Genomic DNA, 26,923 nt, shown 5'->3' on the forward strand with positions numbered 1-26,923 from the left:
TGTTGGTGCATTTACAGCAAGTTATTTTAACAAGAAGGAAGTTCGCTAGTCAGTGTGCTGTTAACAGCAACACGACTGCATACTTATTCTATTAAAGTATCTGAGTTAAATGGGAACAGCAAGGCAGACATGTTGCAGATGTGAAGAGTTACATTTTAAATCAGCAATGTTTATTAGACAGTCAGACATTGTCTAGATCTGCTTGAAAGAAAATTCACAATTCAGATTTCCTTTTGTGGAAAATACAACTTTACTCAAGCAGTCAGGAGCAACGTCACAGTGCGCATCGGTCAATTAAAGTTACAGTACCAAATTAGTTGCGCAGTACACGAGAATACCATTATTTTAGCTGTATTCAGAATAAAGTAACACATCAAATAGCAACCTAAATATTCTGCATTTGTTTAATTCTAACAAATGGTAACATTAATAATAATCTGAAGAGTGCAACAATTCTACATTTGTTGGAATGTATTTTCTATTGTTTTGGCCAGGTTACAATATTTTATTTAATCGGTCAATCAATGTATTTTTATATAGCGCCTTACATGGCAATGCTGTCCCAAAGCACTTTACAGGAAAATTACTAAAAATAAAAAGTAGCATGTCATAACTAAAATAAAAACGTGATTACAAACACTGCTAAACGATTTACATTAAAAAAAAACAAAAAAACTCCATATTACCAAAAGCTAGGAAAAACAAATGTGTTTTTAGCAGTGCTTTGCATTGTCAAGAGAATGACAACCTCTCAAAGCCAATTCCAAAGTTTAGGAGCACTAGTGGAGAAACTCCAACCTCCCAGAGTGACGCATCTGGTTCAAGGGAACAGCCAGCAGCTAGGAGCTTGAAGAGTGCAGCTGATGCCTAGGGATGTAGGAATGCAGCAAGCCGATTTTTAATATTTAGGGCCAGTTCCCCGGACAGCCTTGAAGGTCAAGAAAATAATCTTAAAAATAACACAATATTTGAAAGGTATCCAATGGAAAGTTTCCATGACAGATGTAATATGTTCAGTTATTTTTGTATTCTTGCAGCAGCAGCTATCCGGACCTACTGCACTATTCAGATTATTTTATTAATGTTATTATTTGTTAGACTTACACAAATGTAGAATATTTAGGTTGCTATTTGGTGCTCCCTGCTTGAGTAAGGTTGTGTTTTCAGATGACCTTCAGATCAGGTTCAGATTAAGTGAATTGTCTGCATCGCGATGGTGTCATTCGCAAGGCAGCCCTACCCCAAACACAAAAGGATTTGGGAGTTCTAAAAATGTCCTGCATAGTAAGCAGAGGAAGTAATTGTACATAATTATCTCTATTTGAGGAATTGGTGCCTTCATTGTGCCCTCTGAAAGCCAGTTCTTGCTTGCCAAGGTAAACGGCAAAATCAATCAAGAATGTAAGAACGTCACAATTGTTTCTTACTTGTTGTGATGTATTGTAGCTCTACGTTTCTGCTTATTCAGTTGAACATCAATCCAAGTTTGTCCAAAAGTTTTGAGTGTTAGTGGCTCACAAGTGACTTTGGGATGTTTATGTTTTTGTGCAGACTTCGTTAGACATCCCAGATTGCTGTAGCCAGGCGGTTACAATCACCATGACATGACAATGTTCATTTATACTTTTTTTTTTTTTTTTTTTTTTTTGGACAGCTACCGGTAAGCCAAGGGTACATTTCTAATAATTTTTTTCATCAAAAGTTCTTGAAAATTGATTCGTAACCAAATCGACTATCATGTCTCCGTTATCTGATGCATTTAAAAAGTAATTTTGAAATACTACTTTTGAAGTTCTCAGTATAATTCTCAATAATGGTCTCTAATATTAGCAATATCTCACGAAATTCAGCTGTTCTTACACCGCTTACCCTAGCATATGTATGTCCAGCCTCTGCTCACTAATGATTGGACAGCTGCAAAACCAGGGCATATCTTTGACATTCCCATTGGTTAAGCTCCCAAGACCTTCAACAGAAACAGAGAATACCTTCAGGTTTATGTCCCGCCTCTGCTCACTCATGATTGGACACCTGCATAACAAGGGGCAGAGCTTTAAATCTTCCATTGGTTAAACTCAAGACCTTTAGCCAAGGCAGAGAATACCTTTAACTGTTTGTCCTGCCTCCATTCACCTATGATTTTTTTTTTAATACAATTCTGCACGATTTTAAATTGTAAAAACAAAAATAATCTGTGATCAACAATTTTTATATATATATATATGTATATATACACTGAGTGTACAAAACATTAGGAACACCTTCCTAATATTGAGCCTGCACCCCCTTTTGCTCTCAGACAAGCCTCAATTCATCGGGGCATGGACTCTACAAGGTGTCGAAAGCGTTCCACAGAGATACTGGCCCATGTTGACTCCAATGCTTCCCACAGTTGTGTCGAGTTGGCTGGTAGTAGATCTCTACTCCGAATAGCTCATTTTATCTCATCCCCCAGGTGCTCAGTTGGATTGAGATCTGGTGACTGGGCAGGCCACTGCAATAAGTTGAATTCACGGTCATGTTCATGGAACCATTCCTGGACAATCCTAGCCTTGTGGCATGAGGCATTATCCTGCTGAAAAAATCCATTAGACTCATTAGATTCATCAGACCAGGCAATGTTTTTCCAATCCTCCAGTGTGTACGTTCCTTAGCTCACTGCAACCGCAGTTTCTTGTGTTTTGCTAAAAGAAGAGGTACTCTGTTAGGTTGTCAGCTGCCGTACCCCATTTGTGTCAAAGTACGACGAGTTGTGCAATCTTTTATTGGTCTTTTGGCACCAATGTTGTTCTGGACTGTCAGCTGACTAACTGTAGACCGTCTGTTGCTCTGCACAATTCGCCGCCTTTGGCCGTTTTTGACCACTGGCCTGCCGTTGGCTGGATGACCTTTGGTGTGGTGAACCATCCTTGATACACACAGGAAACTCTTGACCGTGAAAAACCCAGCAGCGTTGCAGTCCTTCACACACTCAAACGAGCATAGACACACACACACACACACACATTAGAGTACAATCTTGTTTTTGTAATGTATATAAGTTAGTACATCTGTAGGATGTCTATTATAATGAAATCATTTTGCACAGTTTGAGCAGCCTGAACCAAACTGAAGTTTGGTGCATAGTTCAGTAATGGAGGAGCATGGTATCATTCTCTTCAAATGTTTCGCCTCTGGAGCTTGGTCCATTCTAACTGAGAGAATCTGTCATCTTTGGCTAAAAGTACATAATGACTAAAAGATAAGCATCCTCCAGAATGTCTTAAGTAATGTTCAGAAGTCCCTATTGAACAGATTTGGCCCTGTCAGCGACAGTAAAGTGTATTGAGAGCAGTTATCTTTTCAGACATGCAGGTTCAAAAAGGTAAAATGTGTCTTCTACTGCTGTTTATTTGCCCTGTGTAATTTACTGTATGTTACTCTTGACAACGAACTTTAAAACTCACAGATAGTTGTTTATGTGGATGTGACGAAGTGCCCACCCCTGTGTATATTATCTGTTATATGTTGCGTGTGGTGTGTTAAATGTTGGTGTATAGTCATTGGTACACGGGATATAAACGGGTCTGTGTAACACAAGTGTTTAAAATGTATATTTGTGTTTAGGCATGAGGATTACACGGCACTTCGTGTGCAAGTAAAAAGTAATAATATGTGAGCACGGGGAATTGCACTTTATTAATTCACGTGCAGTTGTACCGAGACTCCAATTGAATGATTGATTAGCAGTCGAGTCTTGGTACAGTTGTATAAAAGCAGCATGTTTTCACCCACTCGCGGTTGGGTGTTCGGTGAGTGGAGAACGGGATAGGAGACGGAGGTAAAAATAATCAGAATAATAGTAATCGTTAAAAAGCTCACCGTGTTTGTTTGTTAGTCAATTGTTTGTTTTGTTTAGTCCGTTTTGTTTGTCTCTTTATTTTGGCGAGTGTGCCACGTCCTGTTTTTGTATTGTTACCAACATTTATTTTCTGTCTGTTCTGTTAATTTATTAAACGCTGAGCGAAAAACATTCGCTCAGCTCCCCCAAACTCCACCCCTCTCTTTATTTATTTTTCCTGCTTCTGGTCTGACGCCACCCACTCCGGCCATCTTTGTGACAGTGGAATATATAAACTGTTGTGTGATAAATTCAATAGCACCTCTAAAATGTGGAAGCATCAGTGTATGTATTTGTACAAATAGGTACAATGTCTTTTTTTTTATGTTGCCAAAACCAGACATTGTATCCTATTATTTTTGCAACAGTAACAAAGGGTTCAAGAATTCCTGTTCCCTCTATGTTTGGATTGCCACTTGCACCTGCAACACTACTAGAATACAGACTTCTTGGCTTTGGTGGATAATTATCTCTGTTAAATCGTTAAAAATTCCTGCGTATTGCTGCCCCTGGAAGCATGCTGTATAATATACATTATAAAAGCACCCCACTGCTTTAGAGGTGTATTTTTGGTTTAATAACACCTGCCTATGCTGCAAGTATGGAAATTGTGAATTAGTTTTCATTCATGTTTTTTAGTGTTTAACTTTGAAGTTTCCTTCCTAGGTCACTACTTCCAAAATATTCTTGACCTATACAATGATTTGAAGTGTGATTTACTTTTATAACATATTCAAGGCACATTTTTTTGTTTTGTTGTCCAACCAGTGAATGTTCATTAAATGTCCAAATTTTCTCTATTTCAGAGGCAGCAGATGGGAGGGAAGGGAAGGCAGTGCCTCCTGACACCACCGTCAAACAGCCAGTCCCAGTTAGTGCTGCCAGCATGTCTGCCTTTGACCCCCTGAAAAATCAAGATGAAATTAGCAAAAATGTAATTTCCTCATTTGGGCTGACAGAGGACCAAGTCTCGGGTAAAAGTCTACTTTTCATTCTTTGTCCTCTGCGTGATTTTGAAAATGTGACACTTACTTATGCTGAAGTTATCAGCGTGCCAGTACTAGTATAGTGGATCTGGGGATGTACATTTTTAAAAATGTGTTGTTACAACATGTCAATATGTCAGTGGCTGAAGGCTGGTAAAGTGTGCCACGTGGATCCATTTCCCTCTTTTGTTAACCTTTGTTGAAAATTGCCATGAAACATTTTTCTATAAAACAGAGCCTACCTTGGGTGCTAAAACTGTTGACAGCAGGGGTCTGTAATAATCGTCCAATTCCACACCTTCGTTTGCTCTATAAAAACGTCATCTTATTAATTTAAATGGACATTTACAGACCATCTATGAATCTTATTCTGATCAAGTGAAAGTTAACTTTCTCTGCATGTGCACAGACTCATCCTTAACCTCAAGCAGCATACAAGTGAGAGCCCAACTTGAGTTGTACTGTATGTGACCTTGCAAGAATAGACAGATGAGAGAACATTGAAACATGTATAAATTGTCAGTTTTTTCCATTCTAATGATGAGTGAAATACATTGCAAGTATATACTGTGTGTGTGCAGTGTTTATGCTAAACTTCCAGGGGAGTTTCCAGTCCCCTTGTTGCAAAAACTGCTGCAGTCTTAGTTGAGATCTTTCTCAATGTGTAAAGCATAATACCTTTTGTAATACCATCAGGCAACTTGGAGTCCTGGTTTTTAGAGTACAAACTGTCCAACACTTAGCAAATGTAGGAATTTCTAGTCGTATTACCTTGGCTCGTGGTGGCCAAAAAAATGTTGCCTGGAACTTTTTAAAACTTTGAACGTTTTTGTGATCTACATTAAATATGGAGAAGGCTTTGCCAGTTCAGCTCCAGACATATTATTAAACATTATTAAGGTTTATAGGATGCCAGACTAGGGTCTGCACTTTGTAGATCACACTTACCTTCATTGTTTCACAGGCCCTCCTAGTGCTCCAGCAGAGGAGCGGTCCGGCACACCTGACAGCATCGCTTCATCATCTTCCGCTCCCCACCAGCCTGGGATCCAGTCACAGCAGCCACCCTATGCTGGAGTGCAGCCCCCGGCAGCACAGATGGAAGGTCAGTACTCTTGACCCCTTTACTAAATGTAATCCTGAATCCTTCCCATGAATGTGACCCGACTCTTTTCACATAAACACCACATTACAGTTTTTCCATAAAACTCAGAAGTGTTGCTTGGGCTAATGGATAGGTTACATGTTATTGATCCTTAGGCTAACAGCATTTATGTACCATTAGGAATAGTGGTGTGCTGTGTTGTTGTAGTCCCAAAATATGAAATATTCTTTTAAGCCTTGTCCCTTGAAATGTCTCTGATAAAATGTCCTTATTTATTTATTATTTTTTATTTATTTATTTTTAAATTTAGTTGTCGCCAATTTTTTTTTTTATTATTATTATTATTTTCTCCCCAATTTAATTGTGTCCAATTATTATTTAGACTCGGCTCGCTGCTACCACCCCTCCGCTGACTCGGGAGTGCAAAGATGAACACACGCTGTTCTCCGAAGCATGTGCCGTCAGCCGCCTGCATCTTTGCACACTGCAGACTTACCATGCAGCCACCCAGAGCTACAGCGTCGGAGGACAATGCAGCTCTGGGCAGCTTACAGGCAAGCCCGCAGGCGCCCGGCCAGACCACAGTGGTCGCTGGTGCACGGTGAGCCGAGGACACCCTGGATGACCTAGCCCTCCCTCCCCCCAGGATTTGAACTTGGAATCCTTGCAGAGCGCCTTTACTGGGTGCGCCACTCGGTAGCCCCAATGTCCTGATTAATTAACCAGATAAAAATATATATTCTTATTATTGAGATTACTTGACAGTGTTTTACCTGCTGGTTGATACCACTATGTATCAAATATTTAATCTCAGTCCAGTCAAGTGTGTGTAAAAAAGCCATTCTGGTAATTATCTTTTTTTTTTGTGTAATATTTCAGATGCATATGTATGATTAAATTTTGTGTTCCTGTGTCTGATTGTGCAGAGACATTTGTTTGAGGCGATTGCATGCAGTTGCTAAATTGAGCTAAGTGGGCTTGAGCAAGATGGGCATACTGTTAACAATCAGTAATAGATCCCTGATTTGATTTGGTAAAGGGCATCACTTACCAGTAACACTGCTCATGAATGCTGCTTCTAAGCTCTAATCAATCTATACATTCCTGATTATTTAATAATATCACAGAACCAGCACTGGAAGAATGTCTCTGTGCAGAACTCTTTAATGAGAGTTCCAGGGAAAATTATGATACCCAAAAGAATATGTTTTGCTTTCGCAAGATGATTATGATTTTCATCATCACAAAGCTGTGTCATGCATTTTTTGGCAAACGTTATGTATACACGAATAGAAGATGTATTGTTTTAATGGTTGTATATACAATTAAGTGCAATACCCTAGATGAGGAAAAATAATCTGTAATTGTTTTACGCAAAGAGTATGTTCTCTTTCCAGTCAATAGTTAACTAACCATACTCTCCTCTCCCAGCATGAGTTAATGGCAAACAAAATCTACGGTAAAAACTTTTGTATAAGTCTATTTTCTAGGTATCTTTAGGGGGTCCTAAGAAGGGGGGAGTGACTTCTATACCGGTATGACTTACAGGCTTTTTCTTGAAATTGTCTCAAAAAGGGAGGGAGGGGGGACTTATACACCGTTTTTTATGGTAGTTGTTTTTTTTGTTTGTTTTGCAGTTCTTTCAGTCACTTCTGGGATTTCTGCACTGATTAGTAGATTTGATTTGAGGAACCGTACAGTTATAAAAAACACATTTATAATTCCTGGTTAAAACAAAGGAATAAGAGAACTGTATTTTCAGCACATTGCTCTGAAATCCATCTTCTTGATTTATTACAGAAGGAAATGTTGGATTCAGCAGTTTCATAGTTTCCAGTATTATCTGTAGGATTCTAAAACGCTAATGTTGCCATTGCACCTGCTCCCTGGCAATCACATGCAGCGCTCATCACAAGAGCTTTGAGTAAAGTGTTGGGCCTTGGATGAAATTTTTGTTTTTATAAATACCAGAAGTGGAATTAACAAAGCTTATTTTTCAGGACAAAGGTACATTTATTTAAAAACTGTATTTGAATTAATAATAGCATACTGAGTGATGTACTATACATTCTAGTACTTTAAAAACATTTTAATAGGTCTTGTATTCCACAGGGAGAGATTTGAGATCGAAGATAATATATATATATATATATATATATATATATATATATATATATATATATATATATATATATATATAATTAAGTATTTTCCAGCACAAATGAGACAATATGGCTAGTGTTCATAGCTTATTCTTTTACAGACATTAGGTCATTCTGATTATTCCACAAATGTAAACCAAACTGTAACATGCTGGTTTCAGTTTGATAGTATTGTGACCCTGTACATAAATTCTATTTTGCATTTTTTGTTTCTTACAAAAAAATTCTTTTGTCAATTGGAGCATTCCTAAATAGTAGGACCCAACAGTAAGATTAAGTGAATGTGATCCACTTGCTTGAATTAACATTAGTACCACTGATGATCCCAATTGCAGCATACCAGAAATTGAGTAACTCAGCGGGATTATCAGTTAGTACGCTCACCACGCTGTATTATACTGTGCTATGTTTAACTCTTTGCAGTCCATTTATTCAGCGCTTGTCAGACGCGTCAGGTCCAATTTATTTTCACATGCACTGTTTATTTCCCATGCGTGGTTTAAATTTTTTTATTTCACAGTAAAACAGGTTTAAAAGGCAGTGAATCGCAAAAGGACGCACAGTACTGTATCTACAGCCAAGCCCCACCCCTTGTTCGCTGTATTTTTCACATACCTCTTTATAGACGTGCATTCTGATAAATCCTCTCCTGATCACTCATTTTAATACCAAACTCCTCAATAATGCGATCCAAGTAATTATTTTATTACTGCAACATCTCAAAAAGCTCTGAAAATGTCAGTGATATTTTTTGAGTGCTGGATGCAGAAGCAGCTGCCTCCTTTGTTATGTCCGTGTAAGCTCTGTAATGCATGGGGCTATGAGATACGCCCTTTTTATTCAGTTTCATTCGGCCATTGGAAAGTTTGCTCTGCTTTTTCTGGAGAAAAAGCGACTGGAGACCTGTGCTTGACGTCTTTTTGATGATGTCGGACAGGGCCGAAATCGGACTGGAAAGAGATAATTGTAATGTCTGACATAGGGCCGCAAAGGGTTAAGTCACTCCCGAGGTTACCTGTTGATCCTTTAAACATGTACTTCTAATTTTAGGTTCAAATTGCTGCTTGATATTTTTTCATGTGGTGGTTCCACGACTTCATACAGTACTGTATTGTATCCATATGTATGCATGTCTGCACTTATACTCTCTAAGGATTCACACCCCTGAAAATGTTTTGTGGATATTGTGTGCCTTTCCACACTCATATAAAATGTAAGCTAAGCCTGAAGCCATTTATTCTTCATGCAAGATTTACAGTGCAATACTAGGAATTGGGCTACCTTATTGTGTCTGGTGGTAGAGCTCACAGAAGTTGTGTTTGGTACTGTAACATGAGGGTCAGCTGAATTATACTGCGTAATTCTGAATTTGGCCTTTTTGTCCATGAGGTAATAGTTTCCGTGACACTGGTTCCTTGCCCAGGTTGTGTGTGGTAGAATTAAAATGTTCTCAGCCGTCCTGTGTTAACCAGAGTGCCTCTCGGTGCCATTTGGCAATGTCATTGGAGCAGTGTCTAGTCCAGTTCCTTATGTCATCTTTCCACTGTCTCAGTTGTGCCCCAGGTGTTTCATCTCTGCCATTTGCCTCATTGACCACCTTTTTTTTTAAACGGAATACAAACGTTTAATTAATTACACATGTTAATTACATACCACTAAATTAAAACTTTCCCTCAAGCAGTTATTGAATACTATTCAACCAGTCTTACAATATGATTTTATTATTGAACCTGTCATGGTCAAACTAACCAAAAGCACTGCAATTGTTCTGCAAATTTTTGTCTTACCTTTTTGCTTTATCGGTTTTCATTTGGCATTAACTTCCTGATTTTTCAATCGGGAAAGCAGCTCATTGATTATTGACTAGAAAGTAGCCAGTGAAGAGGTGGTGTCAATTTCACTTTCCAGGGGAAATGAGCAAGGAAGTGCATGACAGTCTATAAGCATGGCCTGTTAAGAGATTTCTTTTATCCTAGTATATATAGTATCCGATATCCTGTTTTAAAATGAAAATACATATTTGCAATAACATGTCTTTCTTTCAAAACTGTATATTTGAGACCTCAATAATAAGAAGTCATGGAAAACTCAGACATTGATGAAAGTACAGCCATTTTTCATTGAAAAAAATATGTATATAGAGTAGCTGCTACAGTTCTCAAAAAGCACAAGGTGCTGTGTGTGAGTCATAGTTGGAATGTAATCAGAAAAATGGGCTTGTGTGTATTAGGATTAGTTATATTCTAATAAATAAATTAAGTAAGCATGGGGTGAATTTTTCAGGAGCTGTATCCATATTATTTTTGTTCGGTTTTAAAGACAGAAATATGCAGTATGCTGAATACAGTATTTTCACCCACTTCTGGGATTAGAAAATCTACATGGTTTCCTGCAAGAGTACAATCATATTTTTTCAATCTCTCTCAGGAGATGGAATGCTATGAAAAATATTTAAAGCGAAGTAGTACCTTCTTTTCCTGCACGGAGAGTGTTCAATATAGGAACGAAAAACTTTTTTTTTTTTAATTTGTACTGCTTTGAAAACTCATGAGCCAATTAAATTGCAGATTATGATCCTCTTGCAACCCATAGAGAGAAAAAGATTATTATCATACTTTGAACCAGTTTTCAAATTTTGCAATGCTTATGTGTTTGTGCACAATATAGGATATAGTAGTTCCATATTGAAAACCTAGGGCCGGCGTCTGAGGCCAGCATTTGTATGTTTTTGGGGGTGGTCTTGAAAAAGAGCATGCTGTGTACATTTGTTGTAATTGATGAGAAGTGTAGTCCCCTAATGTAGTGAAACAATCAGTATTTCTTCCTGGAGTTTGGAACTGAAGTGGACAAGCCAAATGCTTAGTGACCTTTTATTGCTTATTGAATGTTGTGACATAAAAAGGCAGCTGTTGGAACTTCTGAGAGGATCTCCTTCCCTTCTTGGTCGGTCTGGATGGTAACAAAGGCTGCTGCGGAGGGTCTATATTATGGAAAATGTTACAGCTCCTGAACCAAGTCTTGCCCAGTTAACTAGTTTGCAACATACAGTTTAAACAAGCTTTGCTGGTACAACTTGATTTCTGGAGCACCTCTTACAGTGAGTTAGTGTTGAAATGCTTAAGAAATTGCTTCTATTTCTTATTGAGAAACAGAGTTCCATGCAACACTTTGTCATAAATCTGCAACATGAAAACCATTTTGAAGTAATATTAGTAGGAGTTTAATGTAAAAATAGATAAGTTGTATTTAAAGACCAAACATAACGTTTCCGCATTGGAGTTACTGTAGTAAACTCATAAAATGCAACTTATTAATTTAGCACAACAGTTTACAGGCAATGTTAATTGTTACTTTTAAATGTTCTACCATAGTGTGGCATTCTGGTATTGTAGATCTTGAGATTTAACATTTTCAGATTACAATAAAGGGGCACTAATTACTGTTGAAACCTTCTTGTTGAAATGAGCCTGAATCCATGCAATAGTCCAGTACGTAAAATGTAAAATAAGTTTTTGTTATTGTCTTAAAAAAAGAAAGTTTAAAGAATTTGATACAGGTGCAGCTTTCATGAACTGCCCACCCTATAATTATTCTTGATTTGGGAAAATTAGTTAAATTACTATATTTAGCTAATATGAATCTAAATTCAGTTTACATTAATTTTTACAACTGGGGATCAATGCTACTGAGTGCAGAATGCATCACACACATGTGCTGTCTGATTGATTAAAATGAATTATAACAAATTATTAATTTTGTTTACTTTCAAACTAATAATTTAATGGCAGTGTTGCTGGTTGAATTGAAAAACCATACTTTTTTTTTGTTTTGTTTTTAATATTACTATTTGTTATAATCAACACCTGGTATTTATTGCTTTTAAAAGTAGTTTCTGCTCAATTTGTACTTTTAGAGCTGTGCTAATCCAATATAAATCTCTGAAATATGACATAATAGTTTAACACAGAGCTATGAGTAAAAAATACATAGGTTGGTATAAAGGCAAACAAGTACATGGTAACTAATTTGTCCCTGTTGCTTTTTTAGCTTTTTGAGTTTATTTTAACATGTCTAGTATAAATCACTAGCAGACTGCAGTATTGAATACAGGAATACTGTCATCTCCTATTTAGAATATCTTTCCCTTGGCCTGAGCTGTAAAAGCAATTTGGCAAGTCATAAACCCTGGAAAGCAAAGAAGGAAAATGTATAAAGGTTACAAGTTTTCCCTCAGGATTGAATTCCTTTAAAGTGTGTTTGTTTTAATTTTGAGGTGATTCATTACAGTTAAGTATTTTAGTTTGCTTGGTTTACATTTACCAAGAAATGTGTCCAATGTAATTGAGACAACTTTAAAAATTAAGACCACAAATATAAAACCCAATCTAAAAAGGCACTATATACTAAGGCCCTGTCCATATCTCAAGAACCGCTCAAAGCATCCACACTAAAGTATCGCTTCATGTTTAGACAGGCTTAATGCGTACAAACACTATTACAGTAGTTTGGTTCCAGTTCCTAGCAGTGCAATGTGCTGTTGGACTGAATACGATAGTATCCCACCATGCACCATGTTTGTTTACAGCCTTGCAGATACAGGGTTCTCACCAGCTCTGTTGAGCGTAACGGGCCGTTAATGTTGTTACCTGGAAAAATGACGCTGTAATTATTATCAAAATAACAATAATCCTGTGAAAACATTGTTGATTATTCCTTTGTGAGAAATTGGTTTGCTTAAATACTTGTTTCAGCTCTTAATACTCTTCAATGGGTTGGTTGTGACAGCATGTTCATTAGTTTGGTGCATGTAATGCATGCGACACGCAGACAGGATTGAACTTCACTGAACTTTATTAGCACATTCCCCCATGCTGACAGGTGAGACTAGATCCTGGGTGCGCCCCTGATACACCATTTGTGTTATGTGTTATATGGTTTTGTGTCGCTGTTCCGTGTACGAGTCGTGGTCCCAGTGTGCTTGTGAATGTTGTCCAATGACGTGTCTTATGTCTAAATGTTACAGTACATGTTTTCAAGGGGTTTGGAGGTGTAAAGGGGCAGCTTGTACACTGCTGTGGGCTGTGTTGTGCTGTGCTGACCTTCTCCATAAAACCTGAATCAGATCTCACTGTAGTCATCTGCCTCCCTTTTTAACCCGGAACGCTACAATATTAATGCCTTCCTGACCAACCGCAGCTCCAGTTACACAAGATTGTACTAATGTGATTTAATAATATTAGTAGGATTGTACAGCCACTACTGTTTGAAAAAAAAAAAAAAAAAACGTTTTGTTTTGTTTTTTTTACCATGTTCTTTCACCTGGGACCGATTCTGACATTAAAACTCAATAAATCGTAGTGAGACAAATAATTCTTTTTAAAATAATAAATGTGTTTATTATTTTATTAAATTACACTTTTACTATTTCCAAAATATATTTCAACACATTTTAAAGAGATAGCAAACAACGAGGGGGCACGACAAAACTTAGCTGTGATCTTGAAGCTGCGTGTTTCTGGCTTGCAGTCTGTGAAAATGTTTTGTGAGCAGAGAGTATGTCTGAAACCATGCCTGCTTCTCCTCTGTGTGACTAGTATCACGGTCATGTTTTAGTTGTGTGCATGGGTGACTGGTATTCCTTGGGCTGCATCTTTTGGAACATGATTCTGGTAATTTGGTGTGTACAATTTGTTTTATAACATTTTTGTTTTGTTTTGTTTGTTTTTTTCAAGCCGCGCCTTCCACTGATAGTTTTTAGTAGAACCCCTACCCTCCTGTTTGTGGCATGAGTATGTTACGTGATCAAGCTAAAGAGCTTTCATGTGGCAAAATTAAACCAAATTTAACAGACTGTATTGACTCATCTACCAGCACATGTTGAATGTGCTGGCAGTCTTACACAGGTACATTTTTCAAAGCCTTCGCCACCGTGGTGAACTTTGGGGAAAAATAGTTGAGCCACAAAGGAAAACATTTCTCTTGGGGTGACGTGGCGAGCGGCTAGCAGGAACGTAGAATAACAAGCAGGGTTAAATTAAACGAAGACGAAGAACAGTAATGTGTACTCCAAACAGTTCTGAGAGATTCAGTCTTTTTTATTAATAGATCTTTAGAAAAAAATCCAAAGTTCCACAATTTTACAATAATCTTTTTGTATGTCTTCAGTGAGAGATTTTCATATAGTGTGTAGGTTTAAAATATATAAAACGTGGGACACAGTACATGTCCAGTTATACTTGCAATAAGTGGAAAAAACATTTGTTGTATATTCCTTAACTATGGAACAACAATGACAAACGGGTTTTCCACTTATTTTTGCAAGCACACATGATCAAGTGTAAGTTACGTCTTTCAGTGGTGCAACAACGATAGATAGATAGATAGATCGGAACGACGGCAACAAAAGCAAAACTCCACAATCACATGATCGTAGCAAAGTTACTATTCAAAATGTTAGATGATGCACGTTATGAGTGTAGCTTTTTTTAGTAATCGGCAAGTAGCCTATATTTTAACTACAAATAATAAACATTCCAGCTCACGTATGCAGAAACTGCTACTATGCAGTAGGCTACGATTGGGGGGAGTCGTGAATTTATTTATTTATTTTTTTGAAAACCTAATATTTATGCTATTTTTTGAAAGAAGAATAAAAAAGCACTTATATCCACATAATCATAGGCCATTTTAATGTTTTGAAAGGTAAAAGCAAGTTTCTCAGTTGGACAAAAACGAGAACACTGTGGCAAAAACTTAGTTTCCTCTCCCTGGAGTGACGTCTGTGCGTTGCTAAGGAGTACGTGACAACTACAAGAAGTGACAACTACTTCAACAAAACGTAACCGTGTGCATCGCGTGTCCTGCCTCGCCTGCAGGGGGTTGCAAGGATCTTCGTTTCTTGCCCCACTCCCAATCCTCCCACCACCACGACTCTGAAATATTCCTGGCGAGAACCCTGAAACATGGAGCATGTGCCCATGGACGACATAGCACTACTTAGCATGAACATTGTGGGTTTGTTTCTTAAAAACACAAGGTATCAGCAATGGTGAAAGCAGCAACGATCTCGCCATAGGCAAGCTTTCCATAGACTCTGTAAATATAAGTATGGCTACATCGCTCCATGATCCACCATTTTAAACCATAAACCTAAAAATGGTACAGCAGTATTAATGGTTGTTTTTCAACTCCTTTAGGCACCTATTCTAAGTACTGTATTCCACACTTCTGATAAACTGCACTACCTTATGCGATTTAATTTAGAAAAGACAGCAGGTATTAAATCCTTTAACAGTGAATTAAGTTGCAACCAGTCGCTTCTAAAGCAAAATAAAATTAATGATCTGTTTTCCAAAAACACATGTTTTTAATGACATGCAATTCAAAGAAAAAACAAAGGGTCACTAGGTGGCAGTGTACCATTTGAATACTACATGCAAATACCTTTTGTGTAAGTATACAACCATTTTGAACTTCAATATTTACAGCTATTTTGGGATTCTTTAGGCATCGGTGTAATAGTAAGCAGCAGTTTGGTCCCTTCATTTAAATTTCTTTTTATAATGTATTGTTGATTGTTGTATGTGAATGTTTTCAATCCAAAAGATCTAAACTTCCAGAGAATGCTCAACTAGCATATAATGTTATAACATGTACACTGCTTTAAGCAGCAGGTGCCAGTGGTGGTGGCTGATACAAAAATATAATTATTGAACCAGTGCATTGTCTGAATTGCAAAAAAAAAAAAAAAAATTAAATCTATTATCTATCGCTGAAAATAAGCATTTTCTGCTGAGGGTATGTGTAACTCTGTGGGGATTCTCGCTGTGTACATGTACGTGCTTGTTGCAAGTCCTCTGATATTTAATTGCAACATGAAAGGGTGTGAGAGGGTAATGTTAGTAATGGGCTAACACACATTAAAACAAATGCAAGTGATTTGCCTGTGTTCTTGTACTCAAAAAGAAAATTATGTAGTTTTTTATTTATTTATTTTTTTTTTTAAAAGCCAGATGTTGCCTGTTGATTCTGAGGAATCACCACATATTCCATTATAGTCTTTGCTGGAGAGTGTCATATGGCTTCTTGTGAATTCCCGTGGTGCCTAGGGATTACCATGCATATGTTCCTACAGTCAGTGGAAGCAACTTGTCATGTGTGTAGCTTTTCTAAAAAAAAACAAAGTCCAAAAGTTTTAGACTGGGGATAAATTATAAAGGGAGGGTTTCTAAATGATTGCTTTCACTATAACACAAGTTGATATTATTTTGTAGGTCTTTCAACATTCCTGAATAAATGTTCATAATCTGCTTCAGTGTATGTTCCTGGTTAAATATTTAATGTAAATACAATTATAGATTAGCATTTACTGTTCTTGCATTATACATTGCTACTGTACATTATTATAAACTGCTTATCGAGCAGTTTATAATAATGAAGTGAACAGGCCAAATGTATAGTGACATTTGATTGTTTATTGCATGTTGTGACATAAAAGGCAGTTGTTGGAACTTCTGAAGGTATCTTGGCCAGTCTGAAAGGTAACAAAGTGAAGGTTATATAATATGGAAATTATGTCCTCACTGGGTGAAGAGTGTTGCAGGGGGGACAGGTCAGTGGTTACACTCTGGTTTACCAGATGTATAGTGCTTGGAGGTTAGGCATGATTTTGAGAGCCATTTTGAAGCAAGATTTAAAGTAGCTCAATTACATTTACTATGTTAAATGTCTTTAATGCAAACTTTTCTAAGTGACTGCCTTTTTTTATTAAGTCTTGTTTTGGTATTTGCAATAAAGTGTTTTATGTAGTGGCCCTTAACTGTTTAGAGAATGAGCAGGCAAACGTAGTGTCTAAACAACAAAGACCATCTTTTGAAAACCCCTCACAGTGTATGCCATGGAAGATTGTGTTTTTAGCTAGTGAAACCATCCATATGGTAAGCTGTGGAGTATGACTTTACAAATCCACCTTTGCCACTTTCCCACAAACCTTTATAGCTAACATAATTTTTTTCAATGTAATGAAACTCCTCAGGCAAACGTTTCAGTAGTGCTTGCTGTGGGCAGACTCAACAAATTGAGTATAAAATGGTTGCTCGAAGCGTCTGGAAGCAGACGCAACACAAAGCCTTTGTGCAGCCATCAGAGACACTGCGTTCTTGATGTGGCCACTCTTGGTTTCGAAATTTAAACTTTAAATTCCTAGCCAAAAGGGACAAAACAATATCCTTGACAGAGAAAATCATATTTTTTCTTTCCAAATTGCAAAGAGTTGCAGGGATACCATCTTCCACTAACCCATAAAGCAGTATGTTTCAACAACAACCAGTTAAACTATCCCAGTTTCATAACTCGAATCTGGATGCTCTAACCGAGTTGGGCTAGATTTCAGGTAGCATGGTTTTTAGCTTGGTTCTCAAACATGATCACTAAATAAGTGTTGTGTGTTTTCTTTTTTTGTTTGTTTGGTTTTTTTGCAAGATTAGAAATACCCCTCTGAAATAAGTGCATTTCAGTCAGTTTATAATCTGTCTCGTCTTGTCATTCAGGAAGATTAATTACAAACATTCATCATATTTCATTATCTTGTTGCCATTATCTCCAGCATACATGATCTTAAACAGTGAATGTAATACACAGTTGTTATAATTCAATACCATGTTTAGGCATAATCTGCAGTTTAAGGATTGCTGGGTACGTATGACCTTGCTGAATTTCTAGATTAAATATCAACTGAAGCAGAGTGACGCAGTGATATGAGAGAAAACATTGTGACAACCAGCTCCTCAGAATAAAAAACAATCATCACTTGCCAGCTGAGCAGAATTTAACCTGTTTCAATGGGAAAATTGAATCAAAACCTTAGTTTTTCAGCTAGTGTCTTTGGTATAACTGAATAAGGAAGACTATATGTGAACACATGGTGTCTAAAATGCTTGTTACAACTCCTGTTTTGGCGTGCATGCACATTGTGCAAAAAAGTCTGTATATCTTTCTTTGCTCATGCTGTGCAATCCTTTCCAGTACAGATTTAAACTACTCTGTGTGTGTATGTTTCCTTCACTTGAGGATTTTATGGTTTCCGGAAAATTTATACAACTTATAAATTTAAGCTAATGAGTTTGGCTCATGTTAGCAGTAGGGGTTTGTTTTGAAAAGAAGTAGTCAGGAAAAGAAAAGAGTAAATTTCATACATTGTAAAATTTAGAAAACACTTAATGGTGGTACAGGTAGCGAGACAACCGCTGGAAACAGTTAACATGTAGAATATATGTAATTTGGAGTTCAATCCTAAAAAAAAAAGTTCAGGGGGTATATAAATGACAATTTTACACTGTTCTATTTTTAATAACACTGTATAGTAAAAGAACATGGCATTAATATGACACATTATATTGTAAGAAAGATAACTAAAATGTGTAGATGTATAAGGGTCTTTGCAAAGTGATCATCAAATACAGCAAAATGACTCATTCTGAAGTTTGTATTTTAAGTTCACAGAGATGTTTTGTATGGGTACACTTCAAGGGTCAAGTTGGATGTAGCATGTGTGCTAGAGGCTACCTATGCTAGCTTGAACAGATATATTACTTTATTTTACTGACTTCTGTAAATTGTTTTCTTTTGTACCATTTTGCCTACTGATAGAACAGTAGAACTTCTGTTCTTACTAATTAAATTTTTCGGTACTTTTATTTTTAGCTAACAAGCCTCCATTCCTAATTGTAATCTTGTTTTAAATCTCACAAGCGGTATCTCCAATAGAAATGTAGGAATTTACTGTCACTCAGTAGCTGGGGTGGGTTTAAAGTATTCAAACGAGTCAATGATAGATACAAATCAGGAAAGAGGGACATTGCCCAGCTGCAATGGGAAAGATAGTTTATTTTTGTTTTTTAAAGGGAAAGGGATGAAGTCACTGTGAATTGAAGAACCATTTCCAGTGTTTTTCGGTGTTTATTGGGGGGGGTGTTAATACCCAAAATCAAAAGCCCTAAGTATAACAGATAAAATCACATTTTATTCTGCCATTTAAACAATTAAGTGTATTTTCATAGCGGTACCATTTGTCATGATTTACACCATTATGTTTCACAGAGGAACACCTGCAGCAACGATGAACCTTTATTTTTATTGTGACAGACACATTTTGACAGTAGTTGTAGGAAACCAGAGCTCATTGGCGCGTCATTGCTTTTATAGAACAGGTATGTACTGTAGATGGCATACTGTACATCCCCAACCGTGGCAGTACATTTAAAATTTGAGCTATGAGGAAAAAGATGCACGTCTCCAGATTCTATAGAAAGTGTATGAAGTGTGACACACATAATTAAGCCCTCCTTCATTCCAATAATAAATAAATGTACATATTTTATATCTCTACTGTATATGCATCTGCACTTAAAACACAGCAGTGTGTAAATCAGTTGGCTCTGATTGCAATGTATTAACAAGACTGAAACAAGACCCTATCTGACAAGCGTGAGGCAGTTGTTTTTAGAGACTACATTTTTTTTTGAGAATAAAACCTGTTTTATTTTAAAATAAAATATTTTCATGTTGAGACCCCTAAGCAAAACAGTCAATTTATCTACCATTCCAGAGTTCTTGTTTTAGATGTACCTTTAGACTGAGTCTGCATTGCTAGGGGTTATGAGCCAGTAAAACAATAAGCTATTGGTTAATAAGTTAGAAAGAGCTATGATTAGAAACTGTAGTTTCACTCCAGATTCATTTTAATGATAGTATCTCCCTTTTGTTCCCCTGACTATGAAACATAAATTGACAGCAAGAAATAATTAAAAGCACTTCATCTGTGTTTGCTGTTAAAACGATTAGATATTGGTCTGTTTAAACAGTCAAAACTTAAATGTTGGATTTTTGGAAAGACAAAAAAAAAAGATTCTGTTGTGTTATGATCTTGGTCCAGCACTGATATTAATAATGTGTCTTTCTACTTGCTTTAGTATGATGGGGATATATATTTTACTGACGTGCATTTTCTCTTTGCATTTTTCACTTTTTTGCCTCTATTATTAATATTCTGTCCAAAGTATAAGTGTTGGTGCTGATTGTTTTAGGTCCTTGGCAGCAACACTAAAGCACAAAAGGAGAGATGCAGCTTATGGCATTAATTTTGTATATTAAATATGAAAACCAGAACAAGATAATTTAATACACAAAATGAAAGAGGTTAAGGGGACATAAACATTTTGGCACAAAGAGTAGGCTGATGGCTCTGTTTCAGCATATACCTGTGGAGGGAACAAGACAGTATGGAAGAAAAACAGCCTGTCTATTCTCTCTCTCTGCTTGTTTTATTCTCTCTGCATGCTTTTTTCCCTTTTTTTTTTTTTTTTTTAATGAATTCTTCAGAAAAGATGCATGTAGAAACATTCCAAAAGGTACATGTAGCCTAATTTGTGTTTTTTTGGGGGGAGGGGGACGACAATTCAAGTATAACTAATGTAACAACTAACATAAGTTTATGGTATATACTTATTTTCCCCCCAGCAGCTATTTTAATAATTTTCCATTTCTGTTATGTTATTATGGACAGTTGTTGGAGTTTAGATAATAGCGATATTCTAGTATTTAGTACTACAGGTTGTAGGCTGTTGCCGATCGAGGACGGGAGCTCCCAGGGGGCAACGCTCAATTGGCCACCCGCCCGCCGCCCGGGGGATGGGGGGTGGGTTAGGTCGACCAGGGTGTCCTCGGGTCACCGCGCACCAACGACCCCTGTGATCTGGCCGGACCCCTACGGGATTGCCTGTAAGCTGCCCAGGGCTATGTTGTCCTCCAATGCTGTAGCTCTGGGTGGCAGCATGGCGAATCTTTAGTGTGTAAAGAAGCGGGCAGCTGACGACACGCACTTCGGAAGACAGCGTGTGTTCGTCTTCGCCCATCCCGAGTCAGCGCAGGGGTGGTAAAGGTGGGCTGAGCCTAAAAATAATTGGACGTTGCTAAAAAAAAAAAAACATTAAAGAAAACCTCCCCTAAAGCTGAAATAGCTCCACTTGTTTTATTAGAGTCTTCTTTGCTCCCGCATTACAAGCCATGTTATTTTTTCTCTGGCTTGCCGTTATTGGTCTGAGCAATTGACCGGTGACACATCTCCTACCATTTTGTACTTCAGCAGTTTCCATGAGGTGAGCATTACAAATATGCTGTTCCATATTTAACCTTCTGAGCGCCAAAGGAGATGTGGGCCAGCAGGATAATTTAATAGCAAAATATTTTCTTATTTCTAATATGGTTCTTGAAGATGTGCCAGATCATTTGTTATCTGGTAGAACAATGTTAACTGCTGAAATTGGTGTATAAGTTAGACTTTCTGTAGAAGAACCTGTTGCTTTTTGTAGTTTAACTCGTATTAGGGAGTGGACCTGTTTGCACGAATGCCTGTTCTATTTTTTTTTATTATTTACCCACCCAGGGAGCTAATTTTAGACCCACCACCAGTTCAACCACTAATGCCTCGTAAACCGTTTCAGATATTCCTTAATCAGAATCTAAAAGCACCCTTCACTTTGACTTGTGACCTAATAAGGCTGCCAGTAAGTTACTGGATGTATACTCTCTGCAGCTGTGCACTGCAATTCTCTGGGTCAAGTTTGATCATCTTTTCATACAGTTTTTATGTATTTGCTCTGCTTTTTGTGATTTCCCAAGTTGGCCATAAGCATTCTGTCAATGGAATATAATGGTGTTTTGTCTTTTTTTTATATATATATATATATATATATATATATATATATATATATATATTATATAACGTATATATAGATATATATAATATAATATATAAGCCTCTGCACACTGCACAGCATCTAGCATGATGTATCTGTTTCCGTTGGTTTAGAAAACACATAGTTGTTAAAAGCATAGGGAAAAAAGGGAGTCTGTCTTGCTGTGTTTTGGTTAGGATTTGTGTAACTCTAGTACAGTTGTTTTGAAAACCCCAGACCTCAGCAATGCTGTTTTCTTTTTCTTGTCATGTTGCTGTTGCTCTCATGATAGATGAGTAGGCTTGTTACTTTTTGATTTTAATCGGTAAAGCTTGAAAAACTTTGAATTCCCCAAAAATGAGTTTGACTGAAATAAATTTACATAGGATAAACGTTGGTAAAACCATTTTTTTTTTCTTTCCAAAAATTAATAATTTAAGAAATCATCTCTAATGCAGTTTTTGCTATCTGTCCCGTCTCTGTTCCGGTTTGAATGGCTAGGGGTCGCTATCAATCAACTCGTGGTTCCTTAATAGATTATTGTAGTTTTACCATTAGTCACTTCATCCTGTTCTGACAGCTTGTTGGCTGAAGCAGCGCTAGAATGCTCTCATTCGTTTAAATGACTGTCAATCAAAGACTGATTGTGCCCTTTCATTTGCCAGCTACAGCGCTTGTCATTCGAAGTGCCTACTTTTAAATTAGCGGGTTAAAGTATAGGTACGCTTTTGCTGTTATAGGTATATACGGTGACAGTTACTAGTTTGATTTGATAATGGGGCATAAGAGGAAAACACTTAATCAGTATTGTACACAATACCCAGATCTCCGTGGTAGGACAAAGCGTGACAGCCTACCTTGCCTCCAACGAGTCCAGCTATGCTTAAGCAGAAGCTAGTTCTGTTCAACTATCTAATGTTTTGTTCTGTGCATATTATTTTTACTTGTAAATGTATGCTATAAAATTCTGTGCAATACACTTTATATGCTGCGTTTTCTACGGTTTATTTGACAGTTTTTTAATTTGTGTAGGAACTTTAGCTTTACAAGGCATAGCTTCACTGTGACCAACCAAACGTTATTTCAATTAGAATTTTGATAACCATGGTTTTGTTGCATGTTGAATATGATAAAGGGGCTTCGCTAAATTAGAATTGAAAAATAAAGATTTAAAAAAAAACGGTAAATGCTTTAAAAAATAAACATTGATATTAATCATCGATTTGGCAAAAAAAACAAATCGAATAGTAGCAAGCCTATAGATGAGTAATGGCCAGGAGGAAATCCCTAATTATCTGTGAAGGTTTTTGGCAGAGATTCCCAGTTGTTGCTGCTGAGAGGGGAGGTGTCTGGCTGAATGCAGCAGGAAAGATTGGAAGCTGGGGGAGGATTAAAGAAATCCTGCTTTGTATCTGAGATGGCACATAAGTTACAGCAGTTGCAAAGGATGGAGTTTTATAATTTTTGCTCCAGTGGAAAATGTGCATCATTTGGTTTTAAAATAAACAAACCTTGTTTTCAATAACAACTTCACAGCTCCAGCAGTATGGCATCCATGTGTGTCCCAGAGAGTCTGTTGTTTTAGACAGCAGTGTAATAAAGGGCCATCAATCAATTCTGAACTTTATATTATTTGTAATATTTGTATTCAAAATGGAAAAAAAAATTTAAAAAAATCAACCTTATCAAAAAGTACAAGCTGTAACATTGCATATTTAAAACTTGTATTCAAATTGGAGCTTACAAAACTTGATCGACTGCTTTTAAATATAGCTCAGACGCACATCATTTTCAAAGGATTTTGTTTTGATATTTTTTCCTTTTATGGATATCTGTGACTTTAAATGTAAATTAAGTCGCATTTAGAAACTGGCAACATTTAGAAAACCTTAGAAATCAAAAGATGTAAATAGCCTTGGAATCTTAAGTGTGTTTTTTTTATATTATGACAGGCTGAACGCCCAAGTGTCTCAGCTTTCAGGATCTGTTTGTAGAATTATTTAGATGATGATGATTTGCCTTCAACTGTTTTATTAGTTGATTGTGTTCTGGATATAAAAAAGTTGCCCTGGAATAGTGTTCCACTGCAATACTCTCCCCTTAAAATACCAGTTTTGTTATACGTGAAACTTCTTGATGTATTTTTTACTTCTCCATGAGTTTTGTAAGTGCAGATTTACATTTTTACCACATGAATTTAATAGTAACAACAAAGTCAGAACCATAAAAACTTTACAAGAACTATAAATAATGATTGCGTTGTTTTTTATTCCTACATACCAAATGTTTTGGAGGCATGGCTGGCTGGCCCCCTACTGTACAGCATAACCTTGGCTGTGGTGCAGTGGAGGGCCCCTTTACTGGTCCACTGCCAATTTTAATGGAAAAGATGAAAACGAAGTTATATTTTTAAGATGTAATAAAATCACAAGCGATTGGACTAAAGCATTTAGAATCTGGAGACAGATGTTGATTAGCTGTGGCTATCAAACGTTTTTTACAGTTAGTAAAAAGATTTAAGTGTACTGCAATACTGTTTTAACAGTGTTACCAGTTTCCTTGTCCGAACTAAACTAAAACTCGCGGCCAAGATGATATAGCATACAAGCAATACCAATATTGCATGCATCTTCTAATAAAACATTTTCAATTTTAGGATTTTTAGGATTATTCCAAGAAACATGTAAACTGAAATAGCCTTGTCTAGACATCTTAAATGACACAACTAACCGAGGGTGTGTATCTGTATACAGGTCAGATGTACCAGCAGTACCAGCAGCAGGGTGGCTATGCTCCCCAGCAGCCCCAGGCCCAGGCCCAGCCACAGCCACAGCAGCAGTATGGAATGCAGTACTCTGGTCAGTAAAACTCAGAACAGACCTAATGTTTTTTTTTTTTGGCAAAACAATGTACTGTACACTTGTGTTCTGATTTGATTAAATGAAGAGTTTAAATATATATTTTTAATATCAGAAACGCACAAAAAAAACCAAATGTTTCACTGTTTGGATTGGCAGTCTGTCTGACAGTGCGATTAGGTTGGGAAGTTCCACTCCTGCTCTTAGTATGATCTCTCTTAATGTGATGGCTACTGTAAGTCTTATTAGTAATGGATTTCATTCAGGTTCTTTCTTTCCATATGTTTTCCAGCAGGTTACACTCAGCAGGCAGGCCCTCAGCAGACGCCCCAGCCGCAGCAGTTCCAAGGCTACAACGCGCCAACATCACAGGCTGCTGCCCCGGCCCCTGGTTTTGCAGGGCAGCCCCAGCAACTGCCACCCCAAGCTCCACAGCAGTATCCAGCGGGCTCCTTCCCTCCACAGAATTATACCACACAAGCCTCTCAGCCTGCTAACTACAACATGCCCCCAGCCTCCCAGCCAGGGATGGCCCCCAACCAGCCAGGCGGAGGGTACCAGCCCCGACCAGGCTTCACACCACCTCCAGGTAGCACAGTGACCCCCCCACCCAGCAGTGCAAACCCCTATGCACGCAATCGCCCCACATTCGGGCAGGGCTACACCCAGCCAGGACCTGGCTATCGGTAAAACTTCCAGTCTGCCAGTAGAGCTGCTTAATTAATCAAGCAACAATATACATTGCTTTTGAGTAAACTGAAAAAAGTGGAGCAAATGTTGCTTTCAAATTCAAATACATAAATAAATACATACAAAATACACATTGTTTCTGCTAATGGGAAGACCAAATAGGACATATTTTGTTGTTGTTTTGAAATATATTGGCATCATAAAATAAATAAGTAAATACAAAACCAATTTTTTTGAACACTACCTAGATAAATAACAAAATCAATAATGGCAGTTGTAGCCTGACTTGTCGATGGATATTAACTTGTTAGCTTGAAGCTTAGATCATGGATTTCTTTTTTTTTTTTTTTTTTGACTTCGTTTTTACTAATACCAGACTGCTGATTCGTGATCCCTTGCTGGAGGGACAATGTGTTCTGTAAAAATTGTTTTCTTGGAAAGCTAATAAAGGTAATGAGAGCCATCCCTTTGTTTTTAAGTTTTGTTTTTAAACATGACAATTTTTACTTCCCTTATTAAAATCTTAATTTCCAGGTTGGATAATCACTTGCCTCATATCTCTTGTCTTGTTTTTATTATCATCCATTTTGTTAAAAGTTACTCGCTGAAGATGCCATTTTGATAAGAATGAGGGAAAACCGCTACAAAGTCTAAGCCCATATCCGGATCACATTTTATTTTGATTTGATATATTATCTATAACTTTGCTTTCATAGTTTATATAAATGTGGAGAATCATCAATCTTTATAAATACCTAGTATCCAAGATATAGGCCCTATACATATTAATTAACCTGTTTATGCCACAGTGTACAATGTAGTATTTAACATTCATCACTTTGTTATTATAACCTGTAACAAGTATGTGTATATGTGTGTGTATATATATAGTTGTAGTCAAACAGGTAATTATAGGAAAAATCTTTTGCAGCAAAAGGTTTGCTTGTATGGATAAGGAAAAAGTTACAAGAAATTGATATCTGCAATTATTTATTTCAGCATTTTTTTGGAAAACCTCCATGAATGGCAATTCAAAAGTATTCATACCATAACAAGGAAAATGAAATGTCCATTAACAAAATACTAGTTAGAAGCACATCGCCAGTTTTTTCTTCTGGTCCTTGAGTTCCAGTCTAGATCTTTTTTTCCCCCAAGCATGTTCCAAATTGCAGTAGCCAGAGCAGTACACCACTGGACTAGTGATACGTGTGTTAAACAGTTGTTCAGGGTCACTGAGCGTAGTCTTAATGTGGATCAAAACAAAGCCCTGACAATGGCCACTATGTTTACATAATGACAAATAGTAATACTAAAACTAAGGTTCAATTATTTGTCAAACGTTTTGACGATAACTTTATCAAAGATGACATATTATGACAATTACCCTTGAAGATTGTCCTTTTATATATATTTAAAAATGTTCTAATATTAGATTATGTGAAAATCTGCATCTGGGGCAGGTGGATCTTTGTAATTTACCTTTCTGTAAAGGGTTATTATTTTACACAA

The 26,923-nt window shown here is 37.0% G+C and overlaps 1 protein-coding gene across 2 annotated transcripts in view; it reads left to right on the top strand.

The window, feature by feature from the left end:
• LOC121320837 (protein TFG-like) overlaps positions 1–25,877 on the top strand; it is a 48,903-nt gene extending 23,026 nt beyond the window's left edge. Inside the window, exons 5-8 of one of the 2 annotated variants that reach the window (XM_041259523.1) lie at positions 4,687–4,854; positions 5,831–5,971; positions 24,620–24,724; positions 25,020–25,877. In XM_041259523.1, coding sequence (XP_041115457.1) covers positions 4,687–4,854; positions 5,831–5,971; positions 24,620–24,724; positions 25,020–25,414 — 809 coding nt within the window. In that variant the 3' untranslated portion in view covers positions 25,415–25,877. Of the gene's footprint in view, positions 1–4,686; positions 4,855–5,830; positions 5,972–24,619; positions 24,725–25,016 lie in introns of both variants that reach the window. The other variant, XM_041259522.1, reaches the window with a different exon arrangement.
• The last annotated feature ends 1,046 nt before the right edge of the window (positions 25,878–26,923 follow it).

Source organism: Polyodon spathula, chromosome 9 (assembly GCF_017654505.1).
Source record: "Polyodon spathula isolate WHYD16114869_AA chromosome 9, ASM1765450v1, whole genome shotgun sequence".
NCBI classification, from domain to species: Eukaryota; Metazoa; Chordata; class Actinopteri; order Acipenseriformes; family Polyodontidae; genus Polyodon; species Polyodon spathula.